This window comes from Xenopus tropicalis, chromosome 3, assembly GCF_000004195.4.
Source record: "Xenopus tropicalis strain Nigerian chromosome 3, UCB_Xtro_10.0, whole genome shotgun sequence".
NCBI lineage: Eukaryota > Metazoa > Chordata > Amphibia > Anura > Pipidae > Xenopus > Xenopus tropicalis.
The window spans coordinates 8,633,050-8,651,382 of NC_030679.2; the positions used below are offsets into that span (position 1 = coordinate 8,633,050).

Here is an 18,333-nt window from a genome sequence, read left to right on the forward strand (position 1 = left end):
CTCTAAAGCTCTCAAATATTCTCATTCATTTTGTTTCTGTCTCTTTTTTGTTTGCATGCTTTCCTCTCTCAGCGGTTTCCTGAAGCCTCGTGCCGGGCCCCTGAATTTCACATGCACAGAGATGAGGTAGCAAAAATAATAATAATCTCATAGCCCCATTCCCTCATAGCTTCCATCAAGGTGTTCTTCCCCCTAAGTTTGCCCATAGCCTGTACAGAGAGATACCATAAAACTATGGCACATAGGGATTCCCCTGTACTAAGCACAATTCAGCAGGAACAGCCCCCTAAGTTTGCTCATAGCCTGTACAGAGAGATACCATAAAACTATGGCACATAGGGATTCCCCTGTACTAAGCACAATTCAGCAGGAACAGCCCCCTAAGTTTGCTCATAGCTTTTACAGAGAGATACCATAAAACTATGGCACATAGGGATTCCCCTGTACTAAGCACAATTCAGCAGGAACAGCCCCCTAAGTTTGCTCATAGCCTGTACAGAGAGATACCATAAAACTATGGCACATAGGGATTCCCCTGTACTAAGCACAATTCAGCAGGAACAGCCCCCTAAGTTTGCTCATAGCCTGTACAGAGAGATACCATAAAACTATGGCACATAGGGATTCCCCTGTACTAAGCACAATTCAGCAGGAACAGCCCCCTAAGTTTGCTCATAGCTTTTACAGAGAGATACCATAAAACTATGGCACATAGGGATTCCCCTGTACTAAGCACAATTCAGCAGGAACAGCCCCCTAAGTTTGCTCATAGCCTGTACAGAGAGATACCATAAAACTATGGCACATAGGGATTCCCCTGTACTAAGCACAATTCAGCAGGAACAGCCCCCTAAGTTTGCTCATAGCCTGTACAGAGAGATACCATAAAACTATGGCACATAGGGATTCCCCTGTACTAAGCACAATTCAGCAGGAACAGCCCCCTAAGTTTGCTCATAGCCTGTACAGAGAGATACCATAAAACTATGGCAGCATAGGGATTCCCCTGTACTAAGCACAATTCAGCAGGAACAGCCCCCTCTGTAGACTAGGCAATCTGGTGGATATAGGCACAATTTGTCTTCCTTCTCTCTTTATGCTAACACATGTGGCAACCCCTGTGCCATTAACCCTGTGCTGCCTGTTTAACCCACTCATAATGTTACCCTTAACAAGGAGGACAAAGCATCTCAGTCCTTAACAACTTTCATTTGTTGTAATAGTGCCCCCTACTGTGCCATTGTCACTTTCTGTCGCTTTCTATCTTATTTCCCTCGCGTTTAATTCACATTTTTCATTATTTTTGCTTTCATTACAAGAAATGTGTAAAAGAAATAACGCTATGCAAGGAGCTTGAGAAATATGTAGAGAATCATTGGGCTATGGCTCATTTAATTGGTAATGGATCCCAAGTCCTCTAGCGGAGGATGCTGGGTATTACGAGCTTGAAGTTGTATTTAACCTCTAGTTTTGATGAGTTACTTAACCTTGAATCAGATGTTACACAACTACAAGTCCCAGCAAGCATTTACCTTTGATTTTATACTGAGGAATGCTGGGAATTGTAGTCCAGTGACATTTATGGACCTAGGGGTAAGAAACAGGGCCATCAAATTCAGTAGTTACATTCTCTAGCTCTTTGTGTTTTATGGTTTGCATTTTTAACCTCTTCGTTGCCTTGGATTTATCGAGCAGCGGGGGACCGGGGTGGGTGGGGTTAAAGCGTTCCTATTAAAATAAACAACTACCAGCCAGACAAGCTTTTTTACTGCCCCTTATAGAAAAAAAAAGGGGACAACAAGAAATATAGAAATCTCTGATTTTGAGTTTCATCAGTCATCTAGTTGCTACGGTTCAGATTACCATAGCAACCAGGGAGCAGTTTGAATGAGAGACTTATATTATCAATAGGAGAGTAATAATAAGTACAAAATAACAATAAAATTGACGTTTTTTTTGGCTGCTGGGATCAGCGATCGTCCATTTAAAAGTTGGAAAGATGTACAAAAGGAATGTAAATAATAATAATTATTATTATTAAAAAGTTGCTTCAAATTGGCCATAACTAAAAAGTTAACCACCCCTTAACTACCCTTTATATCATGCAGTGCTCGTCATGACCACTAGGGGTCAATGCAGAATCACTATAAGGGCTGTGTATAATTCCCAGCAATATAAAAATAACATATGTATTAAATAGAATAATTCTGTTAATATTATTATTATATTCATATTATTATTAGATTAATATTTATACTAGTATTATATTAATATAATATATACTTATTTCTTTGAATGGGTTCCCTACCCCCCCCCCCCCCCTCTGCCAATAGATCCAGCGGCAATGTAGTTAATTCCATGGCATTAATAATCTTTGTTTTTAATTCCATTTGCTTTAACCAATTTATTTTGCTCCGTCTCCCCGCTGTGTTGTGTCAGTCGGTGTATGTCCCCCACGCCTTGGCATTCAGACGGTCATACTCATCAAAGGTAGTGACATCGTTACAAACCCTTTGCTATAATTCTCTCTTAGCTCTACCGGGCTCTGCCTTCTCTCTGCAGCGGGGGCCGGGCCTGGTGTGGCACCCCCCCAGGCAAACTGCCGTCCCATTGCTAATAAGCACAGGCGCTCTCAGCTTTATTTCTTTTCCTGGCCTGTTTTGTTTCTTGAATTATTGCTGCTGGTTCGTGGATCCCAGTCAGAGCACTGGGATACTGGGCTGACTGGAAGATCCCGACCAATATCTCTGTACAAGTATCAGACCCCTTATCCAGAAACCCGTTATCCAGGAAGCTCCGAATTACGGAAAGCCCGTCTCCCATAGACTCCGTTTTAATCAAATAATTCAGAATTGTAAAACTGATTTCCTTTTTCTCTGTAATAATAAAACAGTACCTGTACTTGATCCCAACTAAGATATAATTACCCCTTATTGGGGCAGAACAGCCCTATTGGGTTTATTTAATGGTTAAATGATTCCCTTTTCTCTGTAATAATAAAACAGTACCTGTACTTGATCCCAACTAAGATATAATTACCCCTTATTGGGGGCAGAACAGCCCTATTGGGTTTATTTAATGGTTAAATGATTCCCTTTTCTCTGTAATAATAAAACAGTACCTGTACTTGATCCCAACTAAGATATAATTACCCCTTATTGGGGGCAGAACAGCCCTATTGGGTTTATTTAATGGTTAAATGATTCCCTTTTCTCTGTAATAATAAAACAGTACCTGTACTTGATCCCAACTAAGATATAATTACCCCTTATTGGGGCAGAACAGCCCTATTGGGTTTATTTAATGGTTAAATGATTCCCTTTTCTCTGTAATAATAAAACAGTACCTGTACTTGATCCCAACTAAGATATAATTACCCCTTATTGGGGCAGAACAGCCCTATTGGGTTTATTTAATGGTTAAATGATTCCCTTTTCTCTGTAATAATAAAACAGTACCTGTACTTGATCCCAACTAAGATATAATTACCCCTTATTGGGGGCAGAACAGCCCTATTGGGTTTATTTCATGGTTAAATGATTCCCTTTTCTCTGTAATAATAAAACAGTACCTGTACTTGATCCCAACTAAGATATAATTACCCCTTATTGGGGCAGAACAGCCCTATTGGGTTTATTTAATGGTTAAATGATTCCCTTTTCTCTGTAATAATAAAACAGTACCTGTACTTGATCCCAACTAAGATATAATTACCCCTTATTGGGGGCAGATGTACCATGTCACCCGGTGCAGAAAGGGGGGGCCCATACTGTGTATGGCTCCCTGTACAGTATCAAGGGATGCCATCTGTTCGTTTTTTGCCGGTTCATTTGTAATATCCCTAAATTTAGCTCTTGGCCTGCCCACCCTAAAGCTCCCCATACACAGGCCGATTGTAGCTGCTGATATGGGTCCCTTAAACTGACTCGGCAGCTTATCGGCCCGTGTAGGGGCACTAACAACGGGCCTGCCCGACTGATATCTGGCCTGAAATCGGGCAGATATCGATCAAGCAGGTTTAAAAATTTAGTTGGATCTGGTCCCCGACCCGAGACGTCTATACCCGTCGTTCCAATTTGATCGTTTAGCCCCAGGGCCAAATGACCGAATTAGCCCAATATCGCCCACCCGTAGGTGGGGATATTGGGAGAAGATCCGCTCGCTTGGCTACCTAGCCATGCGAGCGGATCTTAGCGTGTATGGCCACCTTAGGCCCTCGACCCACCCCAGTCTTACCTTTTCCCTTCCCTGATCTCCCTTCTATCCACTCTGTAGATGCCTGACACGTCATAGCCCCACCCCCTATGACATCAACTGCCCCTTGCCACACCCCTATTTACCCCCCTTCATAACCACCCCCCCCAGCCAGCACATAAGAAAAATTTTGGTGGCAACCCTAACAGTATCTGTTCTTTTGCCCCCCAGTCCCATTAGTTTGATACTTAGCAGGATTTATTTTTGGAGAAGAAAAAAGAAAGGGCATTGTTGGAATAATAGAATGGGTAAGCCCCTGGAGCAGTGTTGGGCCGGCCTACCACAGTGCCAGGACCTCCCAGTAGGCCCTTACCCTAGTGGGCTTTGGCCACTAAAGGTGGCCATACACGATAAGATCCGCTCGCTTGGCGAGGACGCCAAGCAAGCAGATCTTCTCCGTATATCCCCACCTACGGGTGGGCGATATCGGGCTAATTTGGTCATTTGGCCCTGGGGCCAAACAATCGAATGAGAACGACGGGTATAGACGTCCGTTGGTTCGGGGCCCTCAATGTCAGGTTCCCTGGTGGACCTCTAGGAGGCCCATCCCAACACAGGGGGTTATACTGGGTAAGCTTTTAAAGCTTTGCTTACAGAGAGCTGAGAATTAGTCTCCATTGAAAATGGTACTGTCCCCCTCCCCATGTCTTTTTTCATTCCTTCACAGAAAACCTACACGGACGAGGAGCTAAGCGCTAAGCTAACAAGGCGGGTGCAGAAAGCGGCACGGAGACAGGCCAAGCAGGAGGAGCTAAAGCGGCTGCATCGGGCACAGGTGGGAGCCCTGATTCTTTTCTTGTCTTTTGGCACTTGCGTTCTGGGGTGGGGGTACAACACTACTTAGTTAGTGGGCACTTCTCCCCTGGACCAACACCCACCACCAGGGCCCCATGGGCAATGGGCCCTGCCAACTACATATCAGCTACCAATCTATTTGCCGAATCCACCCAGCTGTGCCCCATTACACCAAGGAAATGCCCACAATCCACCTACACTCTCTCTCTAATATTTTGCCAGTCATGCTTTCTCATGTCCCAGGGTGACCCCCTATCACTTATCTGGAAGGACCTAGATGTCCTGGAACGAGTCCATGGGCATGAATGCATTGGCATGTCTGTCTTGCAGATCATTCAGCGCCAGCTGGAACAAGTGGAGGAAAAGCAGCGGCAGCTGGAGGAGCGAGGGGTGGCTGTGGAGAAAGCTCTCCGGGGAGAAGCAGGTATTTCCTTAACTGCCCCCTCCTTCTTTTACTTAGTATTGTGTATAGGTAGGCCATTCCCTCTCTAAGGGGATACTAATTTATAATCAGATACCTTCCAGCACGTACCCAAAAGGGATTGTGATATTGGGTACCATTGGTCAGTTCATTTCCCAATCAGCTTGTTCCGTGTCTTAGGGTGAAGACACACTGGGCTACTAGTACTTACTTCATTGTAGCCCCCAGGAAGCCAATGTAGGACCACTAGCTCCCTTTTACTACAGTGATCTCTGGGGGGTTTTCATTGTCCAAGGCAGGCATTTGCTCTGGGGCTCCTTTGCCCTTGGGGCTCTTTTGAGTTGGGGCTCCTTTGCCCTTGGGGCTCCTTTGAGTTGGGGTTCCTTTGCTCCTGGGGCTCCTTTGAGTTGGGGTTCCTTTGCTCCTGGGGCTCCTTTGAGTTGGGGCTCCTTTGCTCCTGGGGCTCCTATGAGTTGGGGCTCCTTTGCTCCTGGGGCTCCTTTGAGTTGGGGTTCCTTTGCTCCTGGGGCTCCTATGAGTTGGGGCTCCTTTGCCCTTGGGGCTCCTTTGAGTTGGGGTTCCTTTGCTCCTGGGGCTCCTTTGAGTTGGGGTTCCTTTGCTCCTGGGGCTCCTTTGAGTTGGGGCTCCTTTGCTCCTGGGGCTCCTATGAGTTGGGGCTCCTTTGCTCCTGGGGCTCCTTTGAGTTGGGGTTCCTTTGCTCCTGGGGCTCCTTTGAGTTGGGGTTCCTTTGCTCCTGGGGCTCCTTTGAGTTGGGGCTCCTTTGCTCCTGGGGCTCCTATGAGTTGGGGCTCCTTTGCTCCTGGGGCTCCTTTGAGTTGGGGTTCCTTTGCTCCTGGGGCTCCTATGAGTTGGGGCTCCTTTGCTCCTGGGGCTCCTTTGAGTTGGGGTTCCTTTGCTCCTGGGGCTCCTTTGAGTTGGGGTTCCTTTGCCCCTGGGGCTCCTATGAGTTGGGGCTCCTTTACCCTCGGGGCAAAGCCACAACATAAATAGTCATCATAGATATGGTGAAGATAAACTAGAGCCAGTGGGTCTGCAAAGGAAGTCAATATAAAGAGGTGGTTTGTATTCAGGGTCAGACAGCCGGAGGGACACCCAGTGGGTCCCCTTACTTCTAGTAGGGGGGCAAATGAGTGGGGGGGGGGGCAGCACAAAGCATTCATGACTCTGGCAGTGACCAGGCTACTTGACTTAATCTGATTCTTATGAGAGTAGGACTTGGAGGTCAGGTTCTCTGATGGGCCCTCGGGGGCCCCCCCGTCCAACATTTGGTATGTGGAATACTATTGTATTGTAAGACCACCTTGAGTTTTATTATTATTCAAAAAAGACCTACATAAAGTTTCTTTTTCCTTGATTTCTAAGTCAGTGCTCTGATGCAGGGAATATGTGGGGTTCGTTACAATTAAGCCTCGGCCCAGTTTGATATAAAGAAATATATACGATGAAGGGATACTGCGGCTTTTGTGCCACCTTTCAAAAAAAATGGTGGACAGAGCTTATGGGGTTAAAAAAGGGGTGTAAATTAACTTGTAGTCTGTTAAAGAATGGCCAGTTATAAGCAACTTTTTCATTGGTCTTCATTTTTTATAGTTTTTGAATTATTTGCTTTCCTCTTCTGACTCTTCCTAGTTTTCAAATGGGGGTCACTGACCCCGGCAGCCAAGAAAAATGTTCCTCCATGAGGATACAATATTGTTATTGTTACTTTTTATTGCTTATGTTTCTGTTAAGGACCCTCCTCTGTTAATATTTTACTTTTCCGTTCAAACTGCCTGGTGGTTGCTAAGATAATTTTGACCCCCTAGGAACCATAGAGCTGCTAAAATTACTACTTAAGAGTTGTAGAATGAAAAAAAAAAACACAAATAATAAAAAATGAAGACCAATTGCAAACAACATAGCGCTCAGCTCTATATTATCAATCAATATCTTTTTCTTCTCAAACCAATAAAACAAAGAAGTTGGACTGTGCTGTTCTGTGTGTCTCGACCAGTGAGAGCTGATAAGGGGGGGGATTATAACTTGCCTTGAAATGCTGTATTTATATACTGTACGTACAATAGTACCCCCCAAGGGGCAGCCGCCCTATAGCAGTAATGCCCCAGGCCTTCCCAATTGCCCCCATCTTGGATCCCGTTAGGCCATCTTTTATGTGGGCGTTTCATCTCTACTGTGCATCCTGTTGCAGTGCATTGTGGGATATAAGATTCATGGCAAGAGTGGGCAAGAGTGGGAATACCCCCTAGAAGGGGCAGATTAGGATTTAGCCGCTGGCATTAGGGAGAGCCAATGAAGAAAGGGGGAGGAGCTTGGAACATTGTACATTTATTGTTTTCCCATCAATTTCTAGAAACCCAGTCCTGATGTCCCCTGGCCCCTTGGGTTTGTCCCCATCCCGGGGTGGGGGGGCACGGGGTCCTGGTATAAATTGTGTGACAAATGCTGTCCGGGCCACATTGGGTGCAAGTAGAGTGTATCACCCCTGCCGGACATATTTTACTAAAGTGTGTTCCACCTGCACTGTCACGTGGCATGCTGTGTCTGCATGATATTCACTGCCTGTCTTTTGCTGTCTCTTTTTGTCTCGCCTACTTCTGTGCTCTCTCTCATCCTTCTTCTGTCCATTGGCCATTTCACTCATGGCTTCCCCTCCCTGCCCTATTGAGCTTGCTATTCTCCTATCTGCCTTTCATTTTGCCCTCGGCGTCCCTTCTAATCTGCCCCCTGGGATCCCCGAGGCTCAGAGAGACCTGCAGAGACCGGGTCCTTGCCAGGGCCGGCAGTCATTAGAATGGCATAAGCGCCATCTGTGGTGGGTATCTGTGCCAGCAGGTTGGTATTGTTCAGGCATAGTCCCCAAGCAATGCCCACCTACTGGCACTACTATCTGCCCAAAGGTGCCCATACACGTTAAGATCCGCTCGCTTGGCGATCTTCTCCCAATATCCCCACCTACAGGTGGGCGATATCAGGCAAATTTAGGCTAATTCGGTCATTTAGCCCTGGGGCCAAACGATCAAATTATAACGACGGTAATGGGGCAGTCGGTTCAGGGATCGTATCAACAAGCCGATGAAGTCCCCGATCCGACTAAATTTTTTAACCTGCCCGATCGATATCTGCACGATTTCAGGCCAGATATCGGTTGGGCAGGCCAGTCGGTAGTGCCCATACACGGGCCGATAAGCTGCTGAGTCGGTCTAAGGGACCCATATCGGCAGCTACAATCGGCCCGTGCTTGGGGACCTTAAGAAGGGGGCACCTTTACCCTCTAGTTCTCCCTTGGCACTATCCGTATTCTCTATACCCCACTGCTTTATTTACCATCTCTTCCCTGCCGCCCCCCCCCAGACACTCTCTCTTTCTCTCTCATTCTCTCCTGCTCGGCTCTGTCTCTCGTATGCTGATGCTATAACTCTCTTCACCATTCCTTGTTGTAGACTATTGGGGAGAGTCTTATTACAGTGACCTCATCGATTTGCACCTGGGTGGTATGTATGGCCAGAAGTGCACCCCAGTACTAACCCGCACTCGCCCTGGCTCCTAAGTTCCCTCTGACCCCGCTCCCAACCCCATACCCCCCCTCCCCGAAACAACAAGAAGAGTCATTCTAGAGCCACCGATTGGTAGAAGTCCTGGTACAGTCGGCAGTTCTAATGCCGAGGTGACAGTCTTTTCCTTTCCTTCATTCCGGGACATTAACACTTGCATGTTACATGGGGCCGGGAAGTATTTCCTATTATTATCACTTTTCTTCCAACTTGCCTGATTTTTAGATTATTTTTACTTTTCCTAAAATCTGATATACAGCTAACGTCTTAGGGTGAAGACACACAGAGCTACTAGTAGCAGCTACTTGTCATGGCTACTAATAAAGACAATGCTGATCATTTACTGATAATTGTCTCTACGTGTGTTTAGCAGAGGCAATTCTCAGTATTGTCTATGGCACGGTATTATCTGGAGTTTAGTAGCCATGAAAAAGTAGCTGCTACTACTAGCTCTGTGTGTCTTCACCCTTAAGGGTGAAGACACACAGAGCTACTAGTAGCAGCTACTTGTCCCAGCTACAGAATTAGACAATGCTGATCATTTACTGATAATTGTCTCTACGTGTGTTTAGCAGAGGCAATTCTCAGTATTGTCTATGGCAGGGGATTTTCTGGAGTTTAGTAGCCTTGAAAAAGTAGCTGCTACTAAGTAGCTGTGTGTGTGTTCACCAATTTGTCAAAGAAAGCCAAATTCACTGGAGGTGCCAGTTTGTTAGGTACCTGTCCCGTGACCCTAATCGCTAACCAGGGATCCCCATTAGGGGACTTTGCTGCCATCTTTACCTGTGGTACCTGGCCCAGGGGTAGCAGAAGGGATTGCTGGGAAAACAGAAAAAAAATAACAGTGAAGCACTCAGATGGAAAGTACCCATAGGGCCAGTGTGTTATGGATAGGAACACTAGCCCGAGGGCCCTTGTTAGCCTTTAGAGTCACCGGTGGGGGTGTTTATATGTTTTAACCCTGATTTTAACTTCAAAATGGCAAATCTAGACTTCAGTGCATGCATATGGGGGGGGGGGGGGTGTTGGTTATACTGGTGCCATGTTTTTGGGCTACTAAATGCCAACTGAAAGCTCCCTGTCTGCAACTCTCCTAATACAGTATAGGGGTTACTTACTATGACTAAAGATCCAAGTGCTAGAACTCTCAGGGAATAAAGCTCCAGCCCTAAGTTCTCCATGGATCAGCTGGCCCATGGCCATATGGCAGCCCTGTACTCACAGCCACGGGATAAAGGGGTAAATACAGGGGTCCCTAACTGCCCCTTCTGCCCCCTTGTAAATACAGCACAGCTGAATGCAGGAAGCACTGTATTCATGGGGCACACCTGACTTATATATTACATTATTAGTATTATTATTATTATAAGAAAAATTAAGGGAAAATAAGGGAATAGAAAAAAAATAAGGAATAGATATTTAATACTTGGACATTCATTCTGCATGAAATTCCTTTTGCAATCGCTCATTCCAAATATGTTCTCACCGTACCTACCCGTCATTCTGTGTGTGTCACATGGTATAACTGAATCAGTGCAGGCAAACCCCATAAAAATGATTTTTTACAGATAGGCATTTACCCACCATTCCATTGGTGTTTGATATAAATGAATCCCTGAAGGCAGGGAGAAAATGCACTTCAATGCTATATACCCCAGCGTTCAGGAAACATTTAGCTCCAAACCCAGATCCACAAAGATTTGGCTATGGGAAAAAGCTATGAGCAAACTTAGGGGGCTGTTCCTGCTGAATTGTGCTTAGTATAGGGGAATCCCTATGCTGCCATAGTTTTATGGTATCTCTCTGTACAGGCTATGAGCAAACTTAGGGGGCTGTTCCTGCTGAATTGTGCTTAGTACAGGGGAATCCCTATGTGCCATAGTTTTATGGTATCTCTCTGTACAGGCTATGAGCAAACTTAGGGGGCTGTTCCTGCTGAATTGTGCTTAGTACAGGGGAATCCCTATGCTGCCATAGTATTATGGTATTTCTCTGTACAGGCTATGAGCAAACTTAGGGGGCTGTTCCTGCTGAATTGTGCTTAGTACAGGGGAATCCCTATGTGCCATAGTTTTATGGTATCTCTCTGTACAGGCTATGAGCAAACTTAGGGGGCTGTTCCTGCTGAATTGTGCTTAGTACAGAGGAATCCCTATGTGCCATAGTTTTATGGTATCTCTCTGTACAGGCTATGAGCAAACTTAGGGGGCTGTTCCTGCTGAATTGTGCTTAGTACAGGGGAATCCCTATGTGCCATAGTTTTATGGTATCTCTCTGTACAGGCTATGAGCAAACTTAGGGGGCTGTTCCTGCTGAATTGTGCTTAGTACAGAGGAATCCCTATGTGCCATAGTTTTATGGTATCTCTCTGTACAGGCTATGAGCAAACTTAGGGGGCTGTTCCTGCTGAATTGTGCTTAGTACAGAGGAATCCCTATGTGCCATAGTTTTATGGTATCTCTCTGTACAGGCTATGAGCAAACTTAGGGGGCTGTTCCTGCTGAATTGTGCTTAGTACAGGGGAATCCCTATGCTGCCATAGTTTTATGGTATCTCTCTGTACAGGCTATGAGCAAACAAAGGGTTCATTCATGCCTCCTGGGTCATATGCAAAATTAGATCTTTTGGTGTTTTTGAAATGGGATTATAACACAGTAGGAGAACTATGGGGATAGAAAATATGGTGCAAGTGTGTCAGAAAATCACTAGCTGATTAGACAAGTCTAAAACTGCAAGCAGAGGCAGTAAGAATATATATGTAAAAATAAAATTGTATTGTATGTTATAGTTGCCCTTTAACACCCAGAAGTTAAAAAGAAACAATCTCATGGGAAAATATTTTTTATCCAAACACATCAGTTAATAGAGCTTCTCAAGATAATAAGATAGCAGCTCCCAGTAGGGATCAGAACAGCACTCAATAGTAAGAAATCCAAGTCCGGCTTGGGACTCCTCCAGTTACATGGGAGTAGGAGAAACAATAGGTTAGCTGAAAGCAGTTCTAATGTGTAGCGCTGGCTGAAAGCTCAGACTCAGGCACACTTTACTGCTGCGCTGCAAGTTGGAGTGATATCCCCCCTCCCCCCCAGCAGCCGATCAGCAGAACAATGGGAAGGGAGCAAGATAGCAGCTCCCAGTAGGGATCAGAACAGCACTCAATAGTAAGAAATCCAAGTCCGGCTTGGGACTCCTCCAGTTACATGGGAGTAGGAGAAACAATAGGTTAGCTGAAAGCAGTTCTAATGTGTAGCGCTGGCTGAAAGCTCAGACTCAGGCACACTTTACTGCTGCGCTGCAAGTTGGAGTGATATCCCCCCTCCCCCCCAGCAGCCGATCAGCAGAACAATGGGAAGGGAGCAAGATAGCAGCTCCCAGTAGGGATCAGAACAGCACTCAATAGTAAGAAATCCAAGTCCGGCTTGGGACTCCTCCAGTTACATGGGAGTAGGAGAAACAATAGGTTAGCTGAAAGCAGTTCTAATGTGTAGCGCTGGCTGAAAGCTCAGACTCAGGCACTGAGATGGCGCCTACACACCAATATTACAGCTACAAATACATTTGTTGGTTCAAGAATAAAAGGTTAAATGGCCGCGGGAATTATTTGCTGTGTAACAGTGTCATTTAGAAATAAAAAGTCATGACCGTATCCCTTTAATCATCTCCATGTTTGGTTGAATGGAGCACTGCTGTCCAACTTTTTTGTTTGTCCGGGTCCAATTAGGTTCTGGGCAATCAAAGCCCTTTTTGTCAACTGTCACCTGGATCTATTGGACAGCAACCATTCCGAGACCTGAATTCATTATTCCAATTGTAGGAGATCAGTTAATGCCAACTGGTTTTTTCTGGCCTTTATTCCCCTTTGTTTAACATGTCCACAACAAACTGGCCTAGTATTTTTACCGTTACTACCTCCCAGTGTAATCAGTAGAGTTTGTTTACATCGATATAATTAGCTCTGTATAAACAAACCCCTCCTCCCAGCTGGAGAATGTCAGGCTTTTAGATAAGGAATGCTCTGTTCCTTTTCCAACCGTTATCACTATGTTACCTTTACAGGAGCCACTGATGCCGGCCCCTTTGGTGGTCTTATGGTGGGATACACTGTACCAGCAACTTCCCATCTTGTCTCTGGCCTGCCAGGGGGCATATACATATAACTGGAAATATATATTTGGGGGGGGGGGGGTTGAAGTGGACTGAACCCATGTATAATTCTATATATCTTAGTTTTGCTTCCGACCTTCTTCTTGTTGTTTCCTGTTTTTCTCACTCTCACGCTCTGTCCTTTTGCTTCTCTCCCTTTCTTTGTTTTGTCCAATGTCGCCACCCTCACCCCTTCCTGCTGTCTCACCCCCGCCGTCCCCTTCCTGCTGTCTCACCCCCGCCGTCCCCTTCCTGCTGTCTCACCCCCGCCGTCCCCTTCCTGCTGTCTCACCCCCGCCGTCCCCTTCCTGCTGTCTCACACCCGCCACGCTCTCCTGTCCCTCTCTTTCCTTTGTCTCATTCTGTGAAGTTGATCCCGTTGCCGGGACTCCGCGCCGTAGACCTCTCTCCTTCTGCCCCTGCTGTGCCCACGAAGGTAATGTAGAATTGTGCATTGCCCCCCCCCCCCGAGCATGCTGGTCGGGTTGGTGCCGCATTATCACGCCCCACCCCCTGTGATAAAAGCACCGCCTCCCGCAGTCTCCCTTCACTCTTCTCTGATCCCATAATCCCCTGTACAAATGGTTTGCATGAGGCTTAATCCTTATAACAGATGTGGGGGGTGAAATGTTCATTATTATATATAAAGGTGGCTATACACGCTCGCTTGGCGATGTCGCCAAGCGAGCAGATCTTCTCCCGATACCCCCACCAACGGGTGGGCAATATAAGGCTAATTCAGGCTAATTTGGTAGTTTGGCCCTGAGGCCAAATTATCGAATTAGAGCGCCGGTAATAGACGCAGTCGGTTCGGGGACCACATCAACTGTCCCCAATCCAACTAAATTTTTTAACCTTTTAACAGTGCTATTTTGAGTGTTTACCCCAATACTTAACATCATTATCAGTAATAAGGAGCATAAGGGGTCACTCACCCTAATTGTCACCCTAGCTGGCCCTTACTCTGCCCTCCAACCTATCCGGGTACCCCAGAGGCCCCATAGTTTGGAAACCACTGTACTTTCCCAGCAACAGAAAAGTAAATGAGCAAAGGGTAATTAACCCCCTTATGGGGCAAGTGCTCAGATCCTAAATATCAGGGGCAAATGAACAATTCCTTCAGCCCTGGCTCTGCCCCTATTCTGCCTTTTCCATGGCACTGGGAACCCTTGGGATTTAGGGCATCCGGATTGGCTGTATGAAAATCTACCACGTGCCGACAATCGCACCCATAAAGCAAGACAAGGCTGCTGCAAACAAGGAAATCGAAGTAATGGTATAAGTATAATTCTCTCCCTGTTGAGTGCAGTAACTATAAATATAAATTTGTACATTTATTCTGGCAACAGTATCCCTTTAAAGGGGAGGGAGTGACTAGTTCAATGCAATATTCAGTAACAGAAATGGCAGACCCCTTGGTTCAATCTGCAAAGTTGGGAATACTTGCCCTTTATGAGCAGAAGTTGGGAATACTTGCCCGTTATGAGCAGAAGTTGGGAATACTTGCCCGTTATGAGCAGAAGTTGGGAATACTTGCCCTTTATGAGCAGAAGTTGGGAATACTTGCCCGTTATGAGCAGAAGTTGGGAATACTTGCCCTTTATGAGCAGAAGTTGGGAATACTTGCCCTTTATGAGCAGAAGTTGGGAATACTTGCCCTTTATGAGCAGAAGTTGGGAATACTTGCCCGTTATGAGCAGAAGTTGGGAATACTTGCCCGTTATGAGCAGAAGTTGGGAATACTTGCCCTTTATGAGCAGAAGTTGGGAATACTTGCCCGTTATGAGCAGAAGTTGGGAATACTTGCCCTTTATGAGCAGAAGTTGGGAATACTTGCCCGTTATGAGCAGAAGTTGGGAATACTTGCCCTTTATGAGCAGAAGTTGGGAATACTTGCCCTTTATGAGCAGAAGTTGGGAATACTTGCCCTTTATGAGCAGAAGTTGGGAATACTTGCCCTTTATGAGCAGAAGTTGGGAATACTTGCCCGTTATGAGCAGAAGTTGGGAATACTTGCCCGTTATGAGCAGAAGTTGGGAATACTTGCCCGTTATGAGCAGAAGTTGGGAATACTTGCCCTTTATGAGCAGAAGTTGGGAATACTTGCCCTTTATGAGCAGAAGTTGGGAATACTTGCCCTTTATGAGCAGAAGTTGGGAATACTTGCCCTTTATGAGCAGAAGTTGGGAATACTTGCCCTTATGAGCAGAAGTTGGGAATACTTGCCCGTATGAGCAGAAGTTGGGAATACTTGCCCGTTATGAGCAGAAGTTGGGAATACTTGCCCTTTATGAGCAGAAGTTGGGAATACTTGCCCTTTATGAGCAGAAGTTGGGAATACTTGCCCTTTATGAGCAGAAGTTGGGAATACTTGCCCTTTATGAGCAGAAGTTGGGAATACTTGCCCTTTATGAGCAGAAGTTGGGAATACTTGCCCGTTATGGGCAGAAGTTGGGAATACTTGCCCTTTATGAGCAGAAGTTGGGAATACTTGCCCGTTATGAGCAGAAGTTGGGAATACTTGCCCTTTATGAGCAGAAGTTGGGAATACTTGCCCTTTATGAGCAGAAGTTGGGAATACTTGCCCGTTATGAGCAGAAGTTGGGAATACTTGCCCGTTATGAGCAGAAGTTGGGAATACTTGCCCGTTATGAGCAGAAGTTGGGAATACTTGCCCTTTATGGGCAGAAGTTGGGAATACTTGCCCGTTATGGGCAGAAGTTGGGAATACTTGCCCTTTATGAGCAGAAGTTGGGAATACTTGCCCGTTATGAGCAGAAGTTGGGAATACTTGCCCTTTATGGGCAGAAGTTGGGAATACTTGCCCGTTATGGGCAGAAGTTGGGAATACTTGCCCTTTATGAGCAGAAGTTGGGAATACTTGCCCGTTATGAGCAGAAGTTGAGAATACTTGCCCTTTATGAGCAGATGCCTATTTGCACGCCAGTCTAATACAATTAGCCCCTGTTGCTATACAGTTATTTGCCAGTGAAGTCCATACTAAAATACTAATTATTTAGCCATAGATTATCCTGTTTGCCACTTAACAAAATCCTGTTTTTTTTTACCCCTAAAAGTTGCCCCGTACCATTTAGATATAGTGGGGTAATCCTCTAACTATACAGCTGATTGGCTTTAGTATTCCTTTATAAGCTGCCCATACACAGGCCTCCCAAGGACAGCAGCTCATTGGCCAGTTTGTTACCCCCTAGGAGGGTCGATATCCGGCCCTATCAGATACTGAGAAGGAGACTCAGAGTGGGGATTGGCCAATAGGGATGCAGCCTACAATAGGGGTATTTCTGTTGTCTCTTCTCCTCCCAGCACCTCTGGCTGTAGGCAGACTCCATGCTTATAACAGAGTATCCTACATACCCCAGGGCAGCTTCCCTCTCTTCCCTGCTCCTCCACCAGGGGGCGCCCTCCATTTCCAGCTTTGCTTTCTTTTCTATTTTTTTTCTCCATCGTACTCCTGATTTTCCTCTCCATCCCTTCCAGTTCATAACCTCCAGTGTCTGTTACAGGGATGGGAAAGAAGGACGACCCGAAACTCATGCAGGAATGGTTCCGCCTGGTGCAGGAGAAGAACGCGCTGGTGCGATACGAATCGGAGCTGATGATATTGTGAGTTGTGGGGCCAATGGGGCGAGACCAATATGTTCCCAGTAACAGATTCCAACACACTTTAGCAGCTGTCTGGTTGCTAGGGTTCAAATTACTCTAGCAACCAGGCAGTGGTGTAAATGAGTAACTGCAGTGTGAGCAGGAGAAGGCCTGAATAGATAAGTAAGTGATACAAAATAATAGCAAGAGTATAATTGTAGCCGCACAGAGCAATAGTTTATAAGTTGCCGGGGTCAGTGACCCCCATTTGAAGAGTAAAAATAAATAAATGATCCCGGTTCGGGATTCGGGCCGTATCCAGGCTTTTTTTTGAAGGATTCGGTTTCGTCCAAATCCACGGTCTTGGCCGAAACCGAATCCAAATCCTAATTATCGGGATTCGGTAGAATCCGTCAGGGTGGGTTTGGGGGTTCGGCCAAACCCAAAAAAGTGGGTTTTTTCATCCCTATAAATAATATAATAATTAAAAATTGCTAGGAACGACCCCTTTAATGGATTAATTCAATTAAGAATTATATAAATAGAGCCATTTGCTATTTTTCTCTAGCGGGTCAGTGTCCCTTTAAGTCAGGGGGCATCAAACTATGGCCCGCGGGCCAGATACTGCCCCCCAAGGTCATTTACCCGGCCCTGGCCCCGCCCCCGCTGCATCCTCACCCCTGGCTACTACCTGTCTGACTCAGCATGGTCCTCGGACCCAGCGAGTCAAATCACCGAGTCCCACTGACTGACCCTAATGACGCTCCGTAGTTTGAGGACTAACTATAGTCCGGCCCCCCAACAGTCTGAGGGCCCACGAACTGGCCCCCTGTTTAATAAGTTTGAGGACCCCTGCTTTAAGTAGAACCCCTGCACTGAGACCCTATATCAGCGATATCTGACTGCTGTTTGCGTTCACTTAGTGCCCGCGAGTTGGAGTTGGAGGACAGACAGAGCCGACTTCAGCAGGAGCTGCGGGAGCGAATGGCAGTGGAAGGTAGGGGGCGCCACTCTGCTGATTTATTTTTACATGAAGTCCTTAAGCAGCAGCTTCATCTCAAGATGCAATAATGCAGGGGGTAAATATATCTATATTCACATAGTTCTACAGAACAGGTATGGGATCCCTTATCCGGAAACCCATTATCCAGAAAGTTCTGAATTACGAAAGGCCATCTCCCATAGACTCCATTATCAGCAAATTATTTTTAAAAATGTTTTCCTTTTTCTCTGTAATAATAAAACAGTACCTGTACTTGATCCCAACTAAGATATAATTACCCCTTATTGGGGGCAGAACAGCCCTATTGGGTTTATTTAATGGTTAAATGATTCCCTTTTCTCTGTAATAATAAAACAGTACCTGTACTTGATCCCAACTAAGATATAATTACCCCTTATTGGGGGCAGAACAGCCCTATTGGGTTTATTTCATGGTTAAATGATTCCCTTTTCTCTGTAATAATAAAACAGTACCTGTACTTGATCCCAACTAAGATATAATTACCCTTTATTGGGGCAGAACAGCCCTATTGGGTTTATTTA

The 18,333-nt window shown here is 45.7% G+C and overlaps 1 protein-coding gene across 23 annotated transcripts in view; it reads left to right on the top strand.

Annotated features, from left to right (window-relative positions):
• The window catches only part of mical3 (microtubule associated monooxygenase, calponin and LIM domain containing 3), a 147,017-nt gene that overhangs the window by 125,087 nt on the left and 3,597 nt on the right, over nucleotides 1–18,333 (top strand). For 14 of the 23 annotated variants that reach the window (XM_031898574.1, XM_031898572.1, XM_031898576.1 and 11 more), the window contains 8 exons: nucleotides 73–126; nucleotides 2,440–2,490; nucleotides 4,922–5,029; nucleotides 5,380–5,473; nucleotides 8,932–8,982; nucleotides 13,556–13,621; nucleotides 16,710–16,809; nucleotides 17,712–17,785. In XM_031898574.1, coding sequence (XP_031754434.1) covers nucleotides 73–126; nucleotides 2,440–2,490; nucleotides 4,922–5,029; nucleotides 5,380–5,473; nucleotides 8,932–8,982; nucleotides 13,556–13,621; nucleotides 16,710–16,809; nucleotides 17,712–17,785 — 598 coding nt within the window. The remainder of the gene's footprint in view (nucleotides 1–72; nucleotides 127–2,439; nucleotides 2,491–4,921; nucleotides 5,030–5,379; nucleotides 5,474–8,931; nucleotides 8,983–13,555; nucleotides 13,622–16,709; nucleotides 16,810–17,711; nucleotides 17,786–18,333) is intronic. The other 9 variants (XM_031898583.1, XM_031898590.1, XM_031898579.1 and 6 more) reach the window with 8 other exon arrangements.